Source organism: Indicator indicator, chromosome 7 (genome assembly GCF_027791375.1).
Source record: "Indicator indicator isolate 239-I01 chromosome 7, UM_Iind_1.1, whole genome shotgun sequence".
Classification (NCBI taxonomy): domain Eukaryota; kingdom Metazoa; phylum Chordata; class Aves; order Piciformes; family Indicatoridae; genus Indicator; species Indicator indicator.
In genome coordinates this window covers 9,174-25,366 of record NC_072016.1, presented here as the reverse complement: position 1 = coordinate 25,366, position 16,193 = coordinate 9,174, and the positions used below count along the sequence as shown (strand labels likewise).

The window sequence follows — 16,193 nt, the reverse complement described above, 5'->3', positions numbered from 1 at the left end:
AGTAAACAACTTGAAGTGTGAGACAGGACAACATTTACCTACATGCAAAATCGGCTCAACCTGATATGGGAAGAAGACAACGATGGACAGCTACACATCAAAGAAGAAACTCAATTAGCAACAGGGGTAAAAACATGTTGGGTTATTGTTTAGCCTGCTTGATTTTTCTTATATAAACTGCTTGTTCAATGCCAATAAACGGATTGCTGCTACACCTACTTGGAGTCTGTGCATGCTCTCCGGCACTCTCAAGCTAGACTTTTTCAATCCAAATGTACAGTCAAATAGCTCTTTACACAACAAAGCTCCCAAGTCACTCGTAGAGCCTCTTACAGTACACAAAATAAGTGTATGTTTTTAGTAGTCATTAACAGAATTGTTAACTTGAAGGCAAAATTCTTACCTGGATTTTTTTTTAAAGCATTTTTTATATGATACTAGCCTGCAGGATTTTATACAGATGTCAGTGCTGCATCTTAATTTTCAGACAACAGATAGAATGAGTGTCTTGCAGCTTGAAAAAAAACCTGGTTTATATAAATTCTGTCTGCCCGAAATTCTAGTACTTGCACCCATGAACATTTAAAAATACTTCAGAATTGATAACCTCTACCAGACTTTATAGAAGTCACATCAATTGGCAACAATCTTTCAGAATTAGAATGTCATCTTTCCTTCTTTTGACCAGTGTGGAGTGTCCACAAACACATTTTCTTCAGTTAGAGCAAAGCTTTTATAACTCTCTGTAAAAAGAGAGAACAGGCATGGCAGACTCAGAATGGTGCTCATGTTGGTGAGCTCATACACTGCTTCAAATCCATGTCTGGGACTGGGCTAGAAAGATGAGAGAACTCGTTGCTGAAGATTTTCAGACTTACATCCAATAGGAACCTTGCATACAACGTTGAATGAAGACCCTGGTGGTAGCTGCAGTTCCTGCCCGGTACAGACTTTGTACTATGCATTTATATTACCTCCCTCACAAACCACAGTTTGCTGAAGTGATAATTCAGTGGCTGGGTTTTAACTGAAAATGCATGTTTTAAACAATTGCTCTCCAAAAACAGAGGACTGTATTTTTCATGGGTACTTCTGGGAAAATGTTTAAGTAGTAAGTTTAATAACCGTAAGTACAATGTCATATAAATGGTTTTGTTCAATGCTGCCTAAATTACAAACCTGAAGTCCTTGTTCAGCACATAAAACATATAAGTCAGTGCTCAAGTTATCTGATGATTTTTCTTGGCTGGCTGATTTGATCAACTCATAAGCATTCTCCAAAGCCTCTGCATCTGAAATAAAAAAGGAATAAAGAATGTAACAGATAATGGATGCTGCAAGATGGACTGGCAGGCATGGCTGCAGTATTTCAAATGAACTGTATAACATTCTGTTTTTCCTTTACAGAAACAAATTATGAATATTTAAGTAAAAAAAGTCAAATGTTGTTGAAAGTCAGACAAGATGAAGCATTAACAACTCTCTTGCAATTTAAAAATCACTACTGCTAGGACACAAGTGAACTACTTTGAAGGCCCGATTCACAGTTCCCTGAACTCAGCAGTATTCTTTCTGTTGCCACAGAAATTCGAGATGACATCCTTAAAGCTGCCACAGAAAGCAAACTTGACGTCAAGAAAATCAGCTCAAATTAAGCACACTACAGCACTTACTTCATGTCACAGCTATGAAGCACGTTTAAAGCGTTCAGAAGGTGAATGTTTTCTACATTTTCTACATTAGAAACAGCAGTTTTCGCATTTAAAGCACGATCTTTGTTTTACTTATAGCCGAATACGGACAGAATTCCGCCGCCGTCCGCTCCCCCTGCCCCACCCCTTACCTCGGCGGCTCTCTGCCGCCAGCAGCCGCTCCCTGATGGACAGGTCCATGCCCCTCCGCCCCGACAGCCCTGGCCCAGCTCTGAGGAAGGAGCCGTTTGCCGCGGACCTTCCGAAAACCTGCCAATAACCGAGCTGCCGAGGCGTCCACCCGGAGACGCGCAGACAGGGTGGCCACCGTCGGTCCCCCGGCCCGGAGGCTGCCGTTACCCGCGGCGCTGCCGTTACCGGCCCCGGCGGGACGGATCCGTTACCCGCGGGCGCTGCCGTTACCATACCCCGCGGGACAGTGCAGCCGGCACGCGTCTCCTAGCAGCGCTCCCACAACACTCGCGCTGCCCGCCCCGGCCCCGTCTGACTCGAGGGGACGAAAGACCCCGACGGGACCCGCGCCCAGCGCTCCCCTCCGCTTCGCCTTGGACACCTGAGACCCAACAGAACCGACGGCAGCACTGATACCGAGTGGTACAATCCGATCGTCATCTTATTTCATTGCCAACCTTGCTATAACGAAACAAAAAGAGAAACAGTAACGGAGTCTCCGGGCCTTCCTGATGATGGTGACAACCGGTCTGGCTGAACAGGGAGCTCTTACAGGGCCCCCCAAAAAATAATAAAAAAGAGAGTTTACTACCTTTGGAAGGAGGGGCAGGCAACTCAAGAAGAGTACAAGGACCTAGTTACGTCATGCAGAGAGAACATCAGAAAGGCAAAAGCCCAGATAGAACTCAACCTGGCTGCTGCCATGAGGGATAACAAAAAAGGTTTTTACAAATATATTAACAACAAAAAGAAAGCCACAGAAAATATCCACCCTTTGTTGGGTGAAGGGGAGAACATTGCTATCAAAGACGTGGAACAGGCTGAGGTACTTAATGCCTTCTTTGCCTCAGTCTTTAATAGTCAGATCCATTATCCTCCAAGTTGTCAGCCTCCTGATATAGATGAAGAACAGCATCAATTCCCTGTAAACCAGGAGGAAGCAGTTAAAGACCTATTCTGCCACCTGGTCACTCACAAGCCTATGGGGCCAGATGGGATTCACCCAAAAGTGCTGAGGGAGCAGCTTGCCAAGCTGCTCTCCATCATCTAACAGCAGTCCTGGCTAATGGGAGGTGCCAGATAACTGGAAGGTTGCCAAAGTGACACCCATCTACAAAAAGGACCGAAATGAGGATCCTGGGAACTCCAGGCCTGTATGCCCGACCTTGTTACCAGGGAAAGTTATGGAGCAGTTCATCCTTGGGTGCACTCACACAACAGGTGCAGGATAACAGTGACATCAGACCTAGCCAGCATGGGTTCATGAAAGGCAGCTCCTGCTTGACCAACCTCTTCTCCTTCTGTGTCCAGCTGACTACAGAGTGGATGAGGGAAAGGCTTGGAAGGTGTCTACCTACACTTCAGTAAAGCTTGTGACACCATCTTGCACAGCATTCTCCTCCAGAACCCTGCGGCCCATGGCATAGCTAGGTGGAATCTTAGCTGGATTAAAAATTGTTTGGATGGGTCCAAGAGTTGTGATAAACCGCGTTCAATTCAGCTGGTCCAGAGATCTCCACAGCTTTCCCGCAAGCAGCTCGGGCGACCGCAAGTCCTTCCGCGAGGGGTACCGCGGAGTTCGGCCGCACGCCCCCGACCCGGAGACGGGCGGAGACACCGGGCGCGCATGCGTCTCACCCGCTGCTCGTCCGGAGGGGCGGTGGCCCGGGTTCCTTAGCGACGAGGGGACGCCATGCGCGGGTCCTGGGCCTTGTTGCTGGCTCCGTTGCTGGCGTGCCTGGTCGCCTGTAGCTCCGTCGCCGAGCTCGTCGCAGAGGCCGCGCGTCGGACTGCTCCCCGAGGCGAGGAAGTGACCCGCGCACAGCTCTCCGCCGCCAGCAGCTTCCACGTCCGCCGCCTGCCGCCCGCCGCCTGCGCCCTGCGCGGCCACGGGGCCGCCGCCTCGTCCCGCTGGAGCAGCAGCAGGTGTGCAGGGGACAGGCTACACCGCCGCGCGTGAGACACAGTGGGCCGAGAGGCAGGGACCGGGCAGCCAGCGGGAGCCGCCCTTCAGCCACCTGGACCGCCAGGCCTTGGGCACCGGATCACCTTCATTATGGGTAGGGGGCTTGGGAAGGCCAGCGTTGAGTGGACCGGTAAAGCAGAGTTGGGTTGCTATGACGGGGCTGTTGGCACTGGGAGGCAGAAGTCTTCGTAAAAAAGACCTCCAAATACTACTGGAACGCAGTGAAGAAGCAGCTGCAGGCTGCGTGGTGCTCCCCGTGAGGAAGGCAGCATCAGCTACTTGGAGAGTAAAATCTGTGTGTGGGCCATCACCTTGAAGGTGGTAGCTGTATCTGTAATACAGGGACACTGACTTTCTTCACTGGTTGTTACGGAGAAGTATCAAAGTGGTTTCTAAATGTACAAATAGAGTGTCCACAAATTTACTACAATATAAAAATGGCTATAAATGTGAAGTGTACAATAATTCAAGCTTACAAAAAGTAATAGTGTGTTCTGCCAGTGGCATTTAGGAATATAAACCATGCAATGATGCAAGAACAGCCTATTTAACAGTGTGCTGGGGACTGGCGGGCTTGTCTTCACAGGTCTCTGAATCAGGTGTGTGTGGAAAACTCACTCGTGTTCAGAAGCAACACCCCTTATCCTACTGACACTGTTGCTGTTCCTGGTGGACATAAGCTGCTGTTCTGTGTTCAGCTGAATGACTGTGAGTAAACTGTCATCCTGCACACTTAACTCATAGATTGCCTCTGCTTAGGGAATCTTTTTTTAAAAACATACACGTTATAATTGTTACTAATTATTTGGGCTGTTGGAATTCCAGGGAGTACAGAATGAATCGGGGCCAGTCACCAAAGACCCTTAGTTTAAGCGCAGGGTCTCTAGTTAAACAGAAATCAGCCTCTGTCAGTCGTTCCATTATCTGAGATAACAAATTTGTTTGCTACACCTAGAGCGACAAATAAGGGTTGATGTTTGGAATACAGCCTTATTATCCTTTCCAGAAAGTGATTTCTCATCATATCTTGTATTCTTTGTTTCATATGCTTATTTTCATACTTTCTGTTAGTGTTGCTTTTTAGTGAACTCACATAATAGTAGTGTTTTGTCATTAAAATGCAGTGGCTGTCTAATCAGGGCCCCTTACAGAAATTAGAACTCATATGAAGATAGTTGTTGTCCTGAGCAGCTTTCATACTTTTTGGAAAGTTACACCTGTTTCCCGTGAAACAGTACAAATTAGCGCTCGCTATATCCTTCTGTTCATAGCTCATAGTAGACTTTTAGCAGTGTTACTATGGATTGATTAACAGAAGACACTCTTTAGCTTACCTATATTGGCACAGCATTTACTTTTTCTGAAGTCTCTTTCTTGTAATAATTTGATATTGGCAGATTGTTTTTTTTCTCTTTTTAACCTTCAGCAACGCTCAACTACTTTCAGCAGCCACAAGATATAAAAGAATCTGATTTTCTGAAGTTCTTACAGAAGTATGGAAGATACTCTTTCTTAGCACCATCCCAAGCCCAGCCATCGTTCCCTGCCTTTTACCGGGTGAGCTGAAAGGAAATAGCGATTGGTTTGCAGATGCACTTTTACTAAAGTTGTCTGTAATGAGATCTAATGAGAATATTGAAAGATTCTTATTTTTCTACCTATATTCCTTATTATCTCTCTCTTCTCTAAATTTCTTATTGTGTAAACAGTTTCTGATTAGTTTTTGTGTATTTAGAAGGTTGGGCAACCCTTTAGACAAAAATGAATGCACGCTAAGGAGAAGTCTAAATGTATCTGTGCCCTGATGACGTAACTGTGGAATACTGAAGCCAAGTGCACTTGGCTTCAGTATTCCACAGTTACTTTGTCTGTGATTTCTCTAAATTGTCTTTTCAGGCTGGTGATCCAATCTTAATCTACTTTGACTCATCATCTGTACTGAGCACACTTAGACAGCCAGGAGCAATGGGAGCCAGCGGACTCTGTGTTGATGGAAATCCTGCTGGTCAGTGAAGGGGAAAGAATTTCTTAGGGTGGTTTGGTTCTGTTTGATCTGTTACCATGTCTTTACTCAGGCTTCCTGGACAGTAAAAGTACAAGCTGTACTCGGATTTTCACCAAGTTGAGCAAGAGCTGCGTTACTGACCCTGCCTTAGATGCTGCCTCATACTATCGTGACTTTGTGGTGCTAAAGGTATGCACATGTCCTAGCTCTTCCCTTTGCTCAATATCTGATTTGCCTGACTTTCCTTGCAACTTCAGCTAATTGGAAAACTAAAGGTTTTCCAGTATGGCATCCCTGATATCACCGTTGTTGAGACCTTCTTGCTGGAAATCCTGTCTACAATGTAATGAGTGGTGATAATCCCTCATTTCAAACTACTTTCCAATAAATTTCAGTTATTAGCAAATTCCTACTGCATTCAACAGGTACTTCACTGATACATCATAGTGTTAATGGCTTAAACTAGCACTTTCTCACTTTTTAGCAGCCTGTTTATCAAAGTGTTTCTCTTCCATCAGCTCGATCCATCAAGGAATGCATACTCTTAGTGAAGAGTAAGGATTAGTTTTACACAATGTTATCTCTGAAATCAGACTGGAGGCCACTTATTAGCTTTATTTACATTCACAGATTACTTCCACGTCGATTTATCCATTATTTATCCTGACAATAATTTTAAAATAATTGATTTGTTGTTCTGGGTTCATCATGCTGATCTTACTGAAATGAACAAGAAAATATCTCTTTTCACCTTTTAGACTTTCTCTGGTGTTCCAAGGTAAAATGACAGTGAAATGTTAATAGCTTATTAGGGCTAATGATTCAGTTTGCCTTTATATGGGAAACCTGAGTCTACATACCTGCAGTAGAGAGGATCTTCTGTTGCTCAAATTCAACTCTTATTTTCAGGCCTTTCTTTGCCACTGTGGCCAAAAATTCATTTTTCCTTAAATGGAAGCTAAAGTAATTAGTGGATTGTAGAAGTGGGATCTCCAGGAACGAATCAAAGATGCTGATATTTTAAAGTATCTGCATTCTGCAGGTCACTAGCAGAGCAATGAGTAAATTGTCTTCTGATGTTCTAAATGTGCTTTCTGTGAATTATATATGTGATTTCTAGATCACAAATGGATGAGTAAACAAAATAGTTTTTGTCAGTATAATGTGTAGGCTCTCTTTAGTGATGGTTTCATGACTTTAGGCACTTGCAAACCCAGAAAATCAATTTTTGTTGTTGGTTTTGCTTGTTGATTTATTTGTTTTCCCCAGGTCCCAGTTGCTGACACCACTGTGCAGTCCATGAAGGTCAGTCTATTGCCAAAGAAAATATTTTCTGTTTCTGAAATAAAACGTCTGGAATCCTACCCATTCATAGTAATGCCCAAGGGCTGGGAAGTTGGATGAATGGGAAGGTTCTGTGTTTGAGACAAAATTTTTTGGACATTATAGTGTGGCATTATTGAAAAAAAGGATATAAGGAAAGATGTACTTTTAAATGAATGGGCATAAATAAGGCTGGAGTCAGAGAGGTAGCTTGTTTCCTAGAAAGTGATGAGCATCTGGAGCAAAGTGATATCACATATCACAGCTACCACAGGAAGGTAAATCTGACTTGGATGGGAAAACAGTGTCAAAAAAAAAGAAGAAAGGCATGCTCCTTTGAAAGGGTTGATAGTTGTTCATGTTGCTTCCTGTCCCCAGGTGAAGGTCGCCACAGCTATACCACCTGGATCTCCCTACCTGGAAGGCAACACATGTAACAATGTTGTTTCTGAGGTACTTCTTTCCTTTGGACAGCTCAACACTAGTTTCATGACATTGTCTTCTTACCTGGCTCTGCCTCTAATTCTTCTCTGAATGGGATTTTCAGGTGATCTATGGGATAGAATTCAGTGGCACACATGGAATTCAGAGCGTCTCTGTCCAGTTCAAAGTGAGCAACATCTCTGGGAACTCGGGATCCTCTCTGCAGCAGCAGTTCACTTTGTACTTCTGGGTCAGTGCTCCAATCCTCCCTGGGCGCTTGCCAAGTGTGTAGTCTATAATTTGTGACTCAATTTGTACAGATGATGTGAGAAGATTAGAGCAGTGCTACAGTGGTATGGCAGTACCAACACCCTAGGACCCACCTGGTAATTTGAATGAAAGAGGGGACCCTGGTCTGGTCTCAAGTAAACCATCTTATCAGAAAAATCCAGGCTTGGTGCAAGTGTGTAGTCTTGCACTGCAGAAGTTTTTAAGGGGCTGATTATTTTTATCTGGGTTTTTAGTTGGAGATTTGGTAAAGGCAGAAGGGGAGAGGATGAGATCGGAGTCACGAGCATGCTCTTGGAAAGGAAAGATTGGAGCTGGTGCTGTATCTGAGGTATTCAGTACCTATAAGCAAAGTTGCTAAATTTATTCCAGGTACTTATTTAACTTTGCCCATGCAGCAGGAAAAAGAGGCACTTTGGAGGGGGTGATAAATACTAATGTCTGTTGAAGTTTGTGTAAACCTTGTCCCCTAGAGGCAATATAAAGTGGGCTGTGGTGTCCCTCAAGGGTTGATAAGTGTGTAGTGCAACCTTGCTGAAGTTATCCCCAGAGGCTCTTCCCATAAAATGATTTAGCAGTAAAATCTGCTGCTCAGCATAGGGGTCAGAGCAGGGTTTGTTCTGCAGATGGTCTGTAGAATTGCCCAGACTGATATGTTCACTTCCTTAGATATAAGCTCTGACCAAGTGGAATTAATTGCCTCAGGAACCGTCCTCATAGTATCTGTGTTGCAGGGTACTGACCTTTAGTTTTTACCTCCTGGACTGCAGAACAAACTTGACAGGTTAGAAAGAGGGCTTGGAAACCAATAAAATGGAGGTTTTAGTAGTGCATAATATTCTGTCCTTAAAAAAATAACCTCAGATCGATGTATTTTAGAATATGAACTTGATCTTCTGAGATGAATGGATCTCACTGGCCCTCATGTTTTCATCTTTCTTCCCTTTGCCTCTTCGTAGACCAGGACTCTTCCTCACATGTTGCCTAGAAGTGGAAACCCTGGCTATATCACCGGAGCCCCACTGTGGATTGCCAGCAGTGGTGCCATGCAGCATGTATCCTTTTTCTGCTATCAGGTTTTATTTATCACTGGGTTTATTAACTTCTGGTATTCTCCCGTGGACTTTTGAGATTCTGCCTGTGGGGCAGACCTCAGTATTAAGTTGCAGCCATCAGCAGAACTTTTGGTCACAACCAAATTGAAATCCTGTGACAGGAATAAGGAAGAAAGCGGGGTGAAAGGATTGCTAAATACAAGCTGGGTCTCTCTCTAGGTCTGCTTTTGTTTGACTTCTTTACATACAGCCTGTCAGATGAGTATTTTACAGAGTGAAGGTGATGGAAGTTGCTCACAGTCCCTCAGACACACAGTCCAGTTTGGAAGAAATATGAGGACAGGCTGCAAGCTCAGGTAGGAACACACTCTGCATTCACCCTTCCTGACATATTTGGAAGTTGTGGGCTCACTTAGCACATTTTTCCATAATCTGTCACACACTGCTGTGGAGTCTAGGTTCTTCCCCAGGGTCACCAATGAGTCTCTACAGATCTTTCATATACTCCTGAAATGACTTGAATGTCAGAGAGATAGTGGACCTCTAGAATAACCAGAACATTGTGAAGGTCTTGTGGGCCATTTTGAGGCTGTAGTCTGACAACATGTTTTGGGCAAGAGTGGAGTCTGTATTTAAGGAGTGAAATATAATATATCTTCAAAAGTAATTGTTTAAATCAAACAATCAAATTGATTTGGATCATTCTTCTCTTGCTGACAGGACAGGTATGACCACTGCTGTGGTAAGATGGCCAAGAGCTGCCAATTTTCCTTACCATGTGTTACCCTGCCAGGTTGTTCTTCTCACTTCTCATTGCAGAGAGCATTGAAACTACATCTATTCAATAGCAATACTTCCATAATGATTGTGCTGACTCATTGCAAGAGTGGAAGAAATGCTCATTACAAAAGGAAGGATGTTGGCAGATTGGGATTTTTTCTGTCCTGGAAATAATTTTGTCAATGCTGTTACTGTCTCCTTTCCAGCCTATCCCCAGCACTGCAAGAAGGTAACTGTAGTTCCATCCAGCAGGAGTTGTACAAGGCTCTCCAGGGGATGACTAGAGCAGAGGACCTTGCCATAACTGGCAGTGCTCATTCAGCCCAGGCAGAAGGGTGGACAATCATTCTGATTCAGAACTGCAGTGTGCAGGTAGGAGAAATGCAAAAATACCAGCTGTGAATATTTTTCCTTTCACATCATCTTATTGCCTTGGAGAAGCATGGGCATGGGGACAAAAAAGAACCAGCTTGTTCATCTGGGCTTGCGTTTTCTGTAGTGCTTACTTTCTTCTAAGACTCTCAGGGGTCTTAGTGTCTGTAAGCAGTCATTCTTATTATGGTTCATAGTATCAGGAGACTTACTAAACAACAGAAAGATCCTGACAATATCTCTTGAATCTTGTTCCTGCTATTTAAATGGGCAAAAAGAGTTTGTGTTGCATAACTTGATTCTACCAGCATTCTAGAACTAATAGTACCTGGTTACTTCCTATTATTTTTTATTATTATCATCCTTCCCGATTTTCCATTTTCTAGGGATATTTCTATCTTACCAAATAAGGCTCAACATTTGCAATCCAAGTACAGGGAAATTCTATTTGAATAATCAATAATCTGTCAGGAGATTTCCAGAATGCAAAGTGGTAGAGCTGAGACATTCTGTTTAGAAATGAGATGACAGTGAGGTGGATATAGGTCTGAAATTGGTAGTTGACCTGACCAGAAGTTATGGGGTAAGCACTGAAGTGACTGATGCAAGTTCAGTGACCTGTGCTATCCAGAATATTACATGTTGACCATAACAGTCCTTTTTCACGTTTGAAGTACTGTACTAAGATTTGGGTTATATTTTATTTTCAGGCTGCGAATTGCACTTCCTGCTGCATGGTTCCTGTCACCCTGGAGATACAGATACTGTGGGCTAAGGTGGGCTTCCTGTCCAATCCACAAGCTCAAATACTGGGTGCACGATATTTCTATCAGTGTTACCCCCTGAAGGTATGGAATTTACAACCCCTCATGCAGAGAAGTAATTTGGTGGGAGTCACAGGTTATTTAAGAACCAAGGAATCGAATGGTTTTGATATTACTAAGTGGAGATTGACAGAACTTTAGCAGTGGTCTGGCTGCAGTCATAAGAGTTTGTATTTACCAGTTCCTTAGAGGTTTATGGTCTTGTCAATGCTGTCCTCAGTCAGTTGTACAGCTGGAAAAGGTACTTTGTTTCCAACCCCAAACCACCTTCTGCCACTCAAACTTGAAACTTTTATTTATGCTCAGTATAAACTTGTAGTTACAAACATTCAATAACTACATTTATCTAGTTGTCTTTCAAAACCTTGAAAGGGAATTTGAGTCGATTTGTATTTCACAGACTCCACAGCATGCTGATAATCTGTGCAAGAAGATACTTCAACTCTTCTAGGGGTTTTGAAGGGTACCTGAGGAAGAGCCTAATGCTGTTGGCAGCAGTTTTGAAGTCATAGGAGTAGAGGTTGTAAGTCAGAAAGCAGTTTTATAAGAGAAGATTATTTGATGGAACCATTCCAGGTAAGGTTGTTAGGGCCTCTGAGCAACCAGATCTTGTGGCAGATGGCCTTGCTCATTGCAGGCAGGTTGGACTAGATTACATTTAAAGGTCCCTCACAACCCAAACTGTTTTATGATGTCAGCAGGAAGATGGACCTAAACAGATCCACAAAGGAGAATGAATTGGCTTTTTCAAGCATGTGTCAGTGGATCCCATTTTGGTGGGACTGAATTCTTGACATCATGAACTTTTGGCCAGCACATACATTTCAAGGCTTTTACTTCTGTGCAAGATCATCCACAGGGAGCAGCTGACACCTGCCTATGATGTTCTCATGGCAAGGGTCTGTCTGATGCTACTACTCTGAACTTCATGCTCTACGTGATATTTCGCATCGCTTGTTTGGATATGTCTCATGGTATCTCTTCATCCTCCCTTCTTGCAACACATATAAAAAAAACATGGTAGGAAAATGTTCATCCTGTAAAACAAACTGCCTTGAGGCAAGCTGATGCCCCACCCTCTCCCTGAAGATACTTTCTAAATCTGAGCTGTCACATAGTCCCACTGACAAATCCCCTGTCTGAGGAAGCAGACTTGCATTCCTAGTAAAAAGTGCAGGGTGCATATCACTCAGGAAGGATTAGGCAGTTCTAAGAAAGCAAATTCCTGGCAGCAAGAAAAATGCCATACAATTAAAGCCAGTACCAACTTCATTAGTGCCAATCTACAAATGAGAGTTGTTAATTTTAGCAAAGGTGCCACTTGGTACTAAACCCAGCAGTTAAGAATTTGTAAGCATACCAGTGAGATCACCAATGTTTGCTGTAGATTGCCTTGCCTTTAAATTCTGTCACTAGATAGGTTTATCCACAGATTCTCTATCCAAGAAGTATCCATTCTTGAGAGAAAACATTCTCCTTTAGTCCACACTGTGTCACTGGAGAGTTGCCTCACTGACTGACTAGAAAACACAGAATCCGTTTTCTACAGCCATCCACAATATCTGGTCACTGTTGTATTTGGACTTCCTGAAAATGCAAGATAGATGATGTAGAGCTATACAGGAGCATGCTGAAGTTGCTCCTGTGCCTTCTCCCAGCTCTTGAGGAGGAGTTATGTATGGAGGGTTTTTCTCCACTCATCTCTCTGATTTTAAGTCAAATTTTGAAGGTCCAGACACAAAGCCAAACTTTGCTTTGGCACAAACTTTAGCTTCTTGTTGGCTAAAGTGATTATGCTTACTGTGCATTTACTCATTGATAGGAGAACTTAGGTTCATCAGGAGTGAAGGGGAAATTCTAATTGTACCTGCTCAGCACTGGTAATTTGTGGCTGAGGAATGATCTGGCAGAGAGAAACACAAGGCACAACTGCAAGGAGTTCAGCTGGCTGGAAGCAGGAATGTCAGAGACAGGCTCCTTGCTTGGGAGTGCAGTTTCCCTTGGCAATAAGAAACAGCCTTGGCATTGTCTTGTAGATCATCCTGGAATGGGAACTATCAGGTGCCCAAGCTTAGGGGCCACTTTGGACAGTAGAGCTGGGCTGGGGGATGGACTCATAGCTGGGATGAGATGCCCCATGCTCTCAGGATTGGTGCTGGTGCAAGTGTGTAGAAGTAGTCAGCTTGTAAAGCATCTTTGCAGAGTCCATATAGAGGCATGTATTACAGTAGGACCCTGTCCAATGCATTGCCAAATACATTTTTCTTTTCCATTGAAGCTGAAAAATGGTTTAAATTTGCCTCGAGGTACCGCAGAAATTCCTCACCAGGATTTGCAATATTTTTCCCTTAAGAGTCATGAGTTATGTCTGAGCTTTTTCACCTGCTTCTTGCACAACTTTACTCTAAAGGCAGTCTTCCCAATTGTTCCTGAGGACATGAATGGCTGATTTGACAGACTGGCTTAAACCAGTGCAAGCAGAGCAGGGATGCTGTCAGATTCCCTCTCTTGAGGTTAGCATGCAGAGCCAAGGCAGGGAGTGAGACTGCTCTTCTGGCAGCAGCATCATCTTAAATCAATCCTGGCTAGTCATGAAACTCTACATAGCTCAAGGACCAAGTGCATTTTTTGTCTTACAGCATTCAGTTGAAACGGAAAAGAAGTGAGGCCTGAGCAGCTCAGTTCCCTGTTCCATCCTTACCAGCTGACCTACCAATCTGTCTCTCTTCTGAAACAATATCCTAAATGTGAGGAAGAAATTAATCCTTGTATTGGGCCTCTCTTACTAAAAGGGTAAAATACTGTGGCAGCTGTGTCTGTTTCTGGCAGCAATCACCTGTTCAAAGACCCAGGTGATCTTATCTTATGAAAAATAGGTAATTTTATATGATGCACAGCAGCTAGTGATCTTTCCTGAGGCCTGTGCCCTCAACTTACCTGCTAAATATCCATTTTGGGGAAAAAGGAGTTGCTAAATATGAAAAATATCTGGAACACTTAAGGCCTACTACCCAAAAGACATCGGGCTTGGCAGTCATCTACAGTGAGTATTCATTAGCAGATTGAGGAGGGATGTATCTTCTGCATGAAGCTTGCTAAACTCTGTGCTTTCCTTCTCGTTACAGTTGCTGAGCACAAGCATGGTACCTCTGACAACTGTTGTGACCTTCACCGACATGACAGGATGGCCAGAAGCGCCAGGAGGCCAGCCCCAAATGCACTGGAAGCTCCCATTTGACATCTTTTTCCCATTCAAGGTGGCATCAAATTTGGAACGAAGTTACAGAGATTATCTGGCTGTCTGTTTTTTTTTGATTCTAATAATATCTGGTATTCTCTGCTTTTGAAAAGTCACATAGACAAGACTTGAAGTTTGGTAAGTGAATTGATACATTGAGAATGTTATTATAGACTTTTCTCCTTGGGTTCTTATGCTGTGCCTGGTATGTATGCACCTTCTGTTCTTGGACGAGCTTCTGTCCTGCATCCTCTCATGCCCCTATTGTGTATGTAGCATCTGCAAACCTCACTGCAGTGAAACACTTGAGAGAGGGAAGGATCAAGGAATGTTGCATTGAGTAACAAGGAGGAAGACATTAAAATGAACATTTCATCGTGTTTCTAGAAACCAAGAGTGCTTTCTAAACCAAGGAATATGAAGACATGAGCAAAGTTCAGTCCAAGCATTTTGGAGCTGCATTCAGTCTTCCTGTTGAAGCACCTGATTTTTCTACATGGAAATAATTGAGCAGTTAAAATACAGGAGCCTTCAAAGACAGCTTGAATTACGAGTAGACATGTTTGCCAGTCACCTTTAATCTTTAACCTTGTTACCTGACCGTCATGCCTCTCTTGAGAGTCTTTGACTTATTTTTCTGTGCCTGTTCAAATAGAGATATGCAATTGACATCCTGAGTGGCACAGCAAGAGAGCGTTGTGAACAGTCATGAAGTAAAACAAGTAAGTTTACTGGTTTTGAAGCTGAAGGTGATTCTCTGATTATCTCATTTACCCTACTCCATCACACAGGCTAAAGAAATATGCTCCCTCCATGAGGCTGCTGGGCAACATGCATTATTTATTTAGCAAAGTATTATTTGTCTAAAATTCATCAGATAATGAAAAAAATCCCTTCCATCTAAGGTCAAGTAACTGCAGGGGCAAGCAAAAAGCAAAGTGTGTGTTCTTTTGTCGCACACAATGTATGAACAACTTTGGTATCTTCCTCATTACAATCGTCGAGAGTGAAAAAAAAAAAAAGGAGCGACGCTCTGCCGCTCCGCCCCGGGCAGGGGCGCGGCCCGGAGGCGGACCTGGGTCGAAGCTGGCGGCTAGCACCGCACGCGGGCTCACCGGAATGCCGCTTCTACTGCAGGCCTGGCGCGCAGAGCGTTGGCTCGCCCTGCCGGGCTGCCGGCGACGCGTTCGGCCGCGCTCTGCTGGCCCGGGGCACCGGCAGTGCCGGGCGTCCCCCTCCCTGCCGTGGGTCGCCAGTTGTGTCTGAGCTCGGGGGAGCGGCCCGCGGCAGAGACGCCGGGGCAAAGGCCGGTCCCACCGCCTGGGGAGGGCGCAGAGGCGGGCGGGGCGTCGCTGCCGGTCGCTGCCGCCCGGCACCGAGTGCTGCGGGACCCATTGTGGGGAGCTGCTCGGCTTCTCCCCCGCAGTAAGCCGTAGCGGTTGCGGAGCCGGGGCCCGCCCTTCATTGCTGCCAGCAAAGGAACGACCTCTCCAGGGAGAAAAAAAGAGCTCAGCCTTAAACCTGTAGACGTATGGAGGCACGGCACGTAGAGTCGCTGCATTGCTGCCTGGGTGCTCCCTTTTCTGCTCCTCGCAAAGCATTCCAGGGCCTTGTGGACTTTGATTCAAAATTTCGTGGAGGCTCCAGAGCATTGCTACTGCGTGGAGTTACTGGCAGAGTGGAATGGTGGTGTGGACCCCTACAAGCACCAGACTACTTGATTAGAGCTACTCGGTCTCATTCTTCAGGAGCTGTGTGGCAGCAAAGCTATCGCCTCTCTTGATAATTCTTTCTTGCTTGCCTCTTGTGTCTACTTAAGAGATTTCTTCATGCCAAAAGAAAATATTTAAACTCCCCTGACATTTGCTTGGTACCCCTTAAAAGTTATTACCCTGGGTTTCACCTTACTTATGATGATAAGACTATGTTGTTCACTTGGTGTTTCTTCACAGGAGATAGAACAGGTTTAGATAAGAGTTTTTTTTTTTAAGGAAACCTGATAACTCTCTGAGAGAAGTAATAAAGCTGTAGAGAGA

The 16,193-nt window shown here is 44.4% G+C and overlaps 2 protein-coding genes across 2 annotated transcripts in view; one reads left to right on the top strand and one right to left on the bottom strand.

The window, feature by feature from the left end:
- The window catches only part of CFAP46 (cilia and flagella associated protein 46), a 66,738-nt gene extending 64,846 nt beyond the window's left edge, over positions 1–1,892 (bottom strand). The window contains exons 1-2 of the mRNA XM_054382303.1: positions 1,844–1,892; positions 1,180–1,292 (exon numbers count right to left, since the gene is read on the bottom strand). Coding sequence (XP_054238278.1) covers positions 1,180–1,292; positions 1,844–1,892 — 162 coding nt within the window. The remainder of the gene's footprint in view (positions 1–1,179; positions 1,293–1,843) is intronic.
- A 1,684-nt stretch (positions 1,893–3,576) lies between these two features.
- On the top strand, positions 3,577–14,266 carry TCTN3 (tectonic family member 3). The gene is made up of 13 exons (XM_054382301.1): positions 3,577–3,809; positions 4,436–4,557; positions 5,276–5,406; positions 5,746–5,854; positions 5,925–6,043; positions 7,124–7,159; positions 7,556–7,630; positions 7,725–7,850; positions 8,848–8,943; positions 9,202–9,299; positions 9,930–10,095; positions 10,806–10,943; positions 14,045–14,266. Exons 1-13 carry the CDS (start codon positions 3,577–3,579, stop codon positions 14,264–14,266), a joined length of 1,671 nt encoding a protein of 556 aa, XP_054238276.1.
- The last annotated feature ends 1,927 nt before the right edge of the window (positions 14,267–16,193 follow it).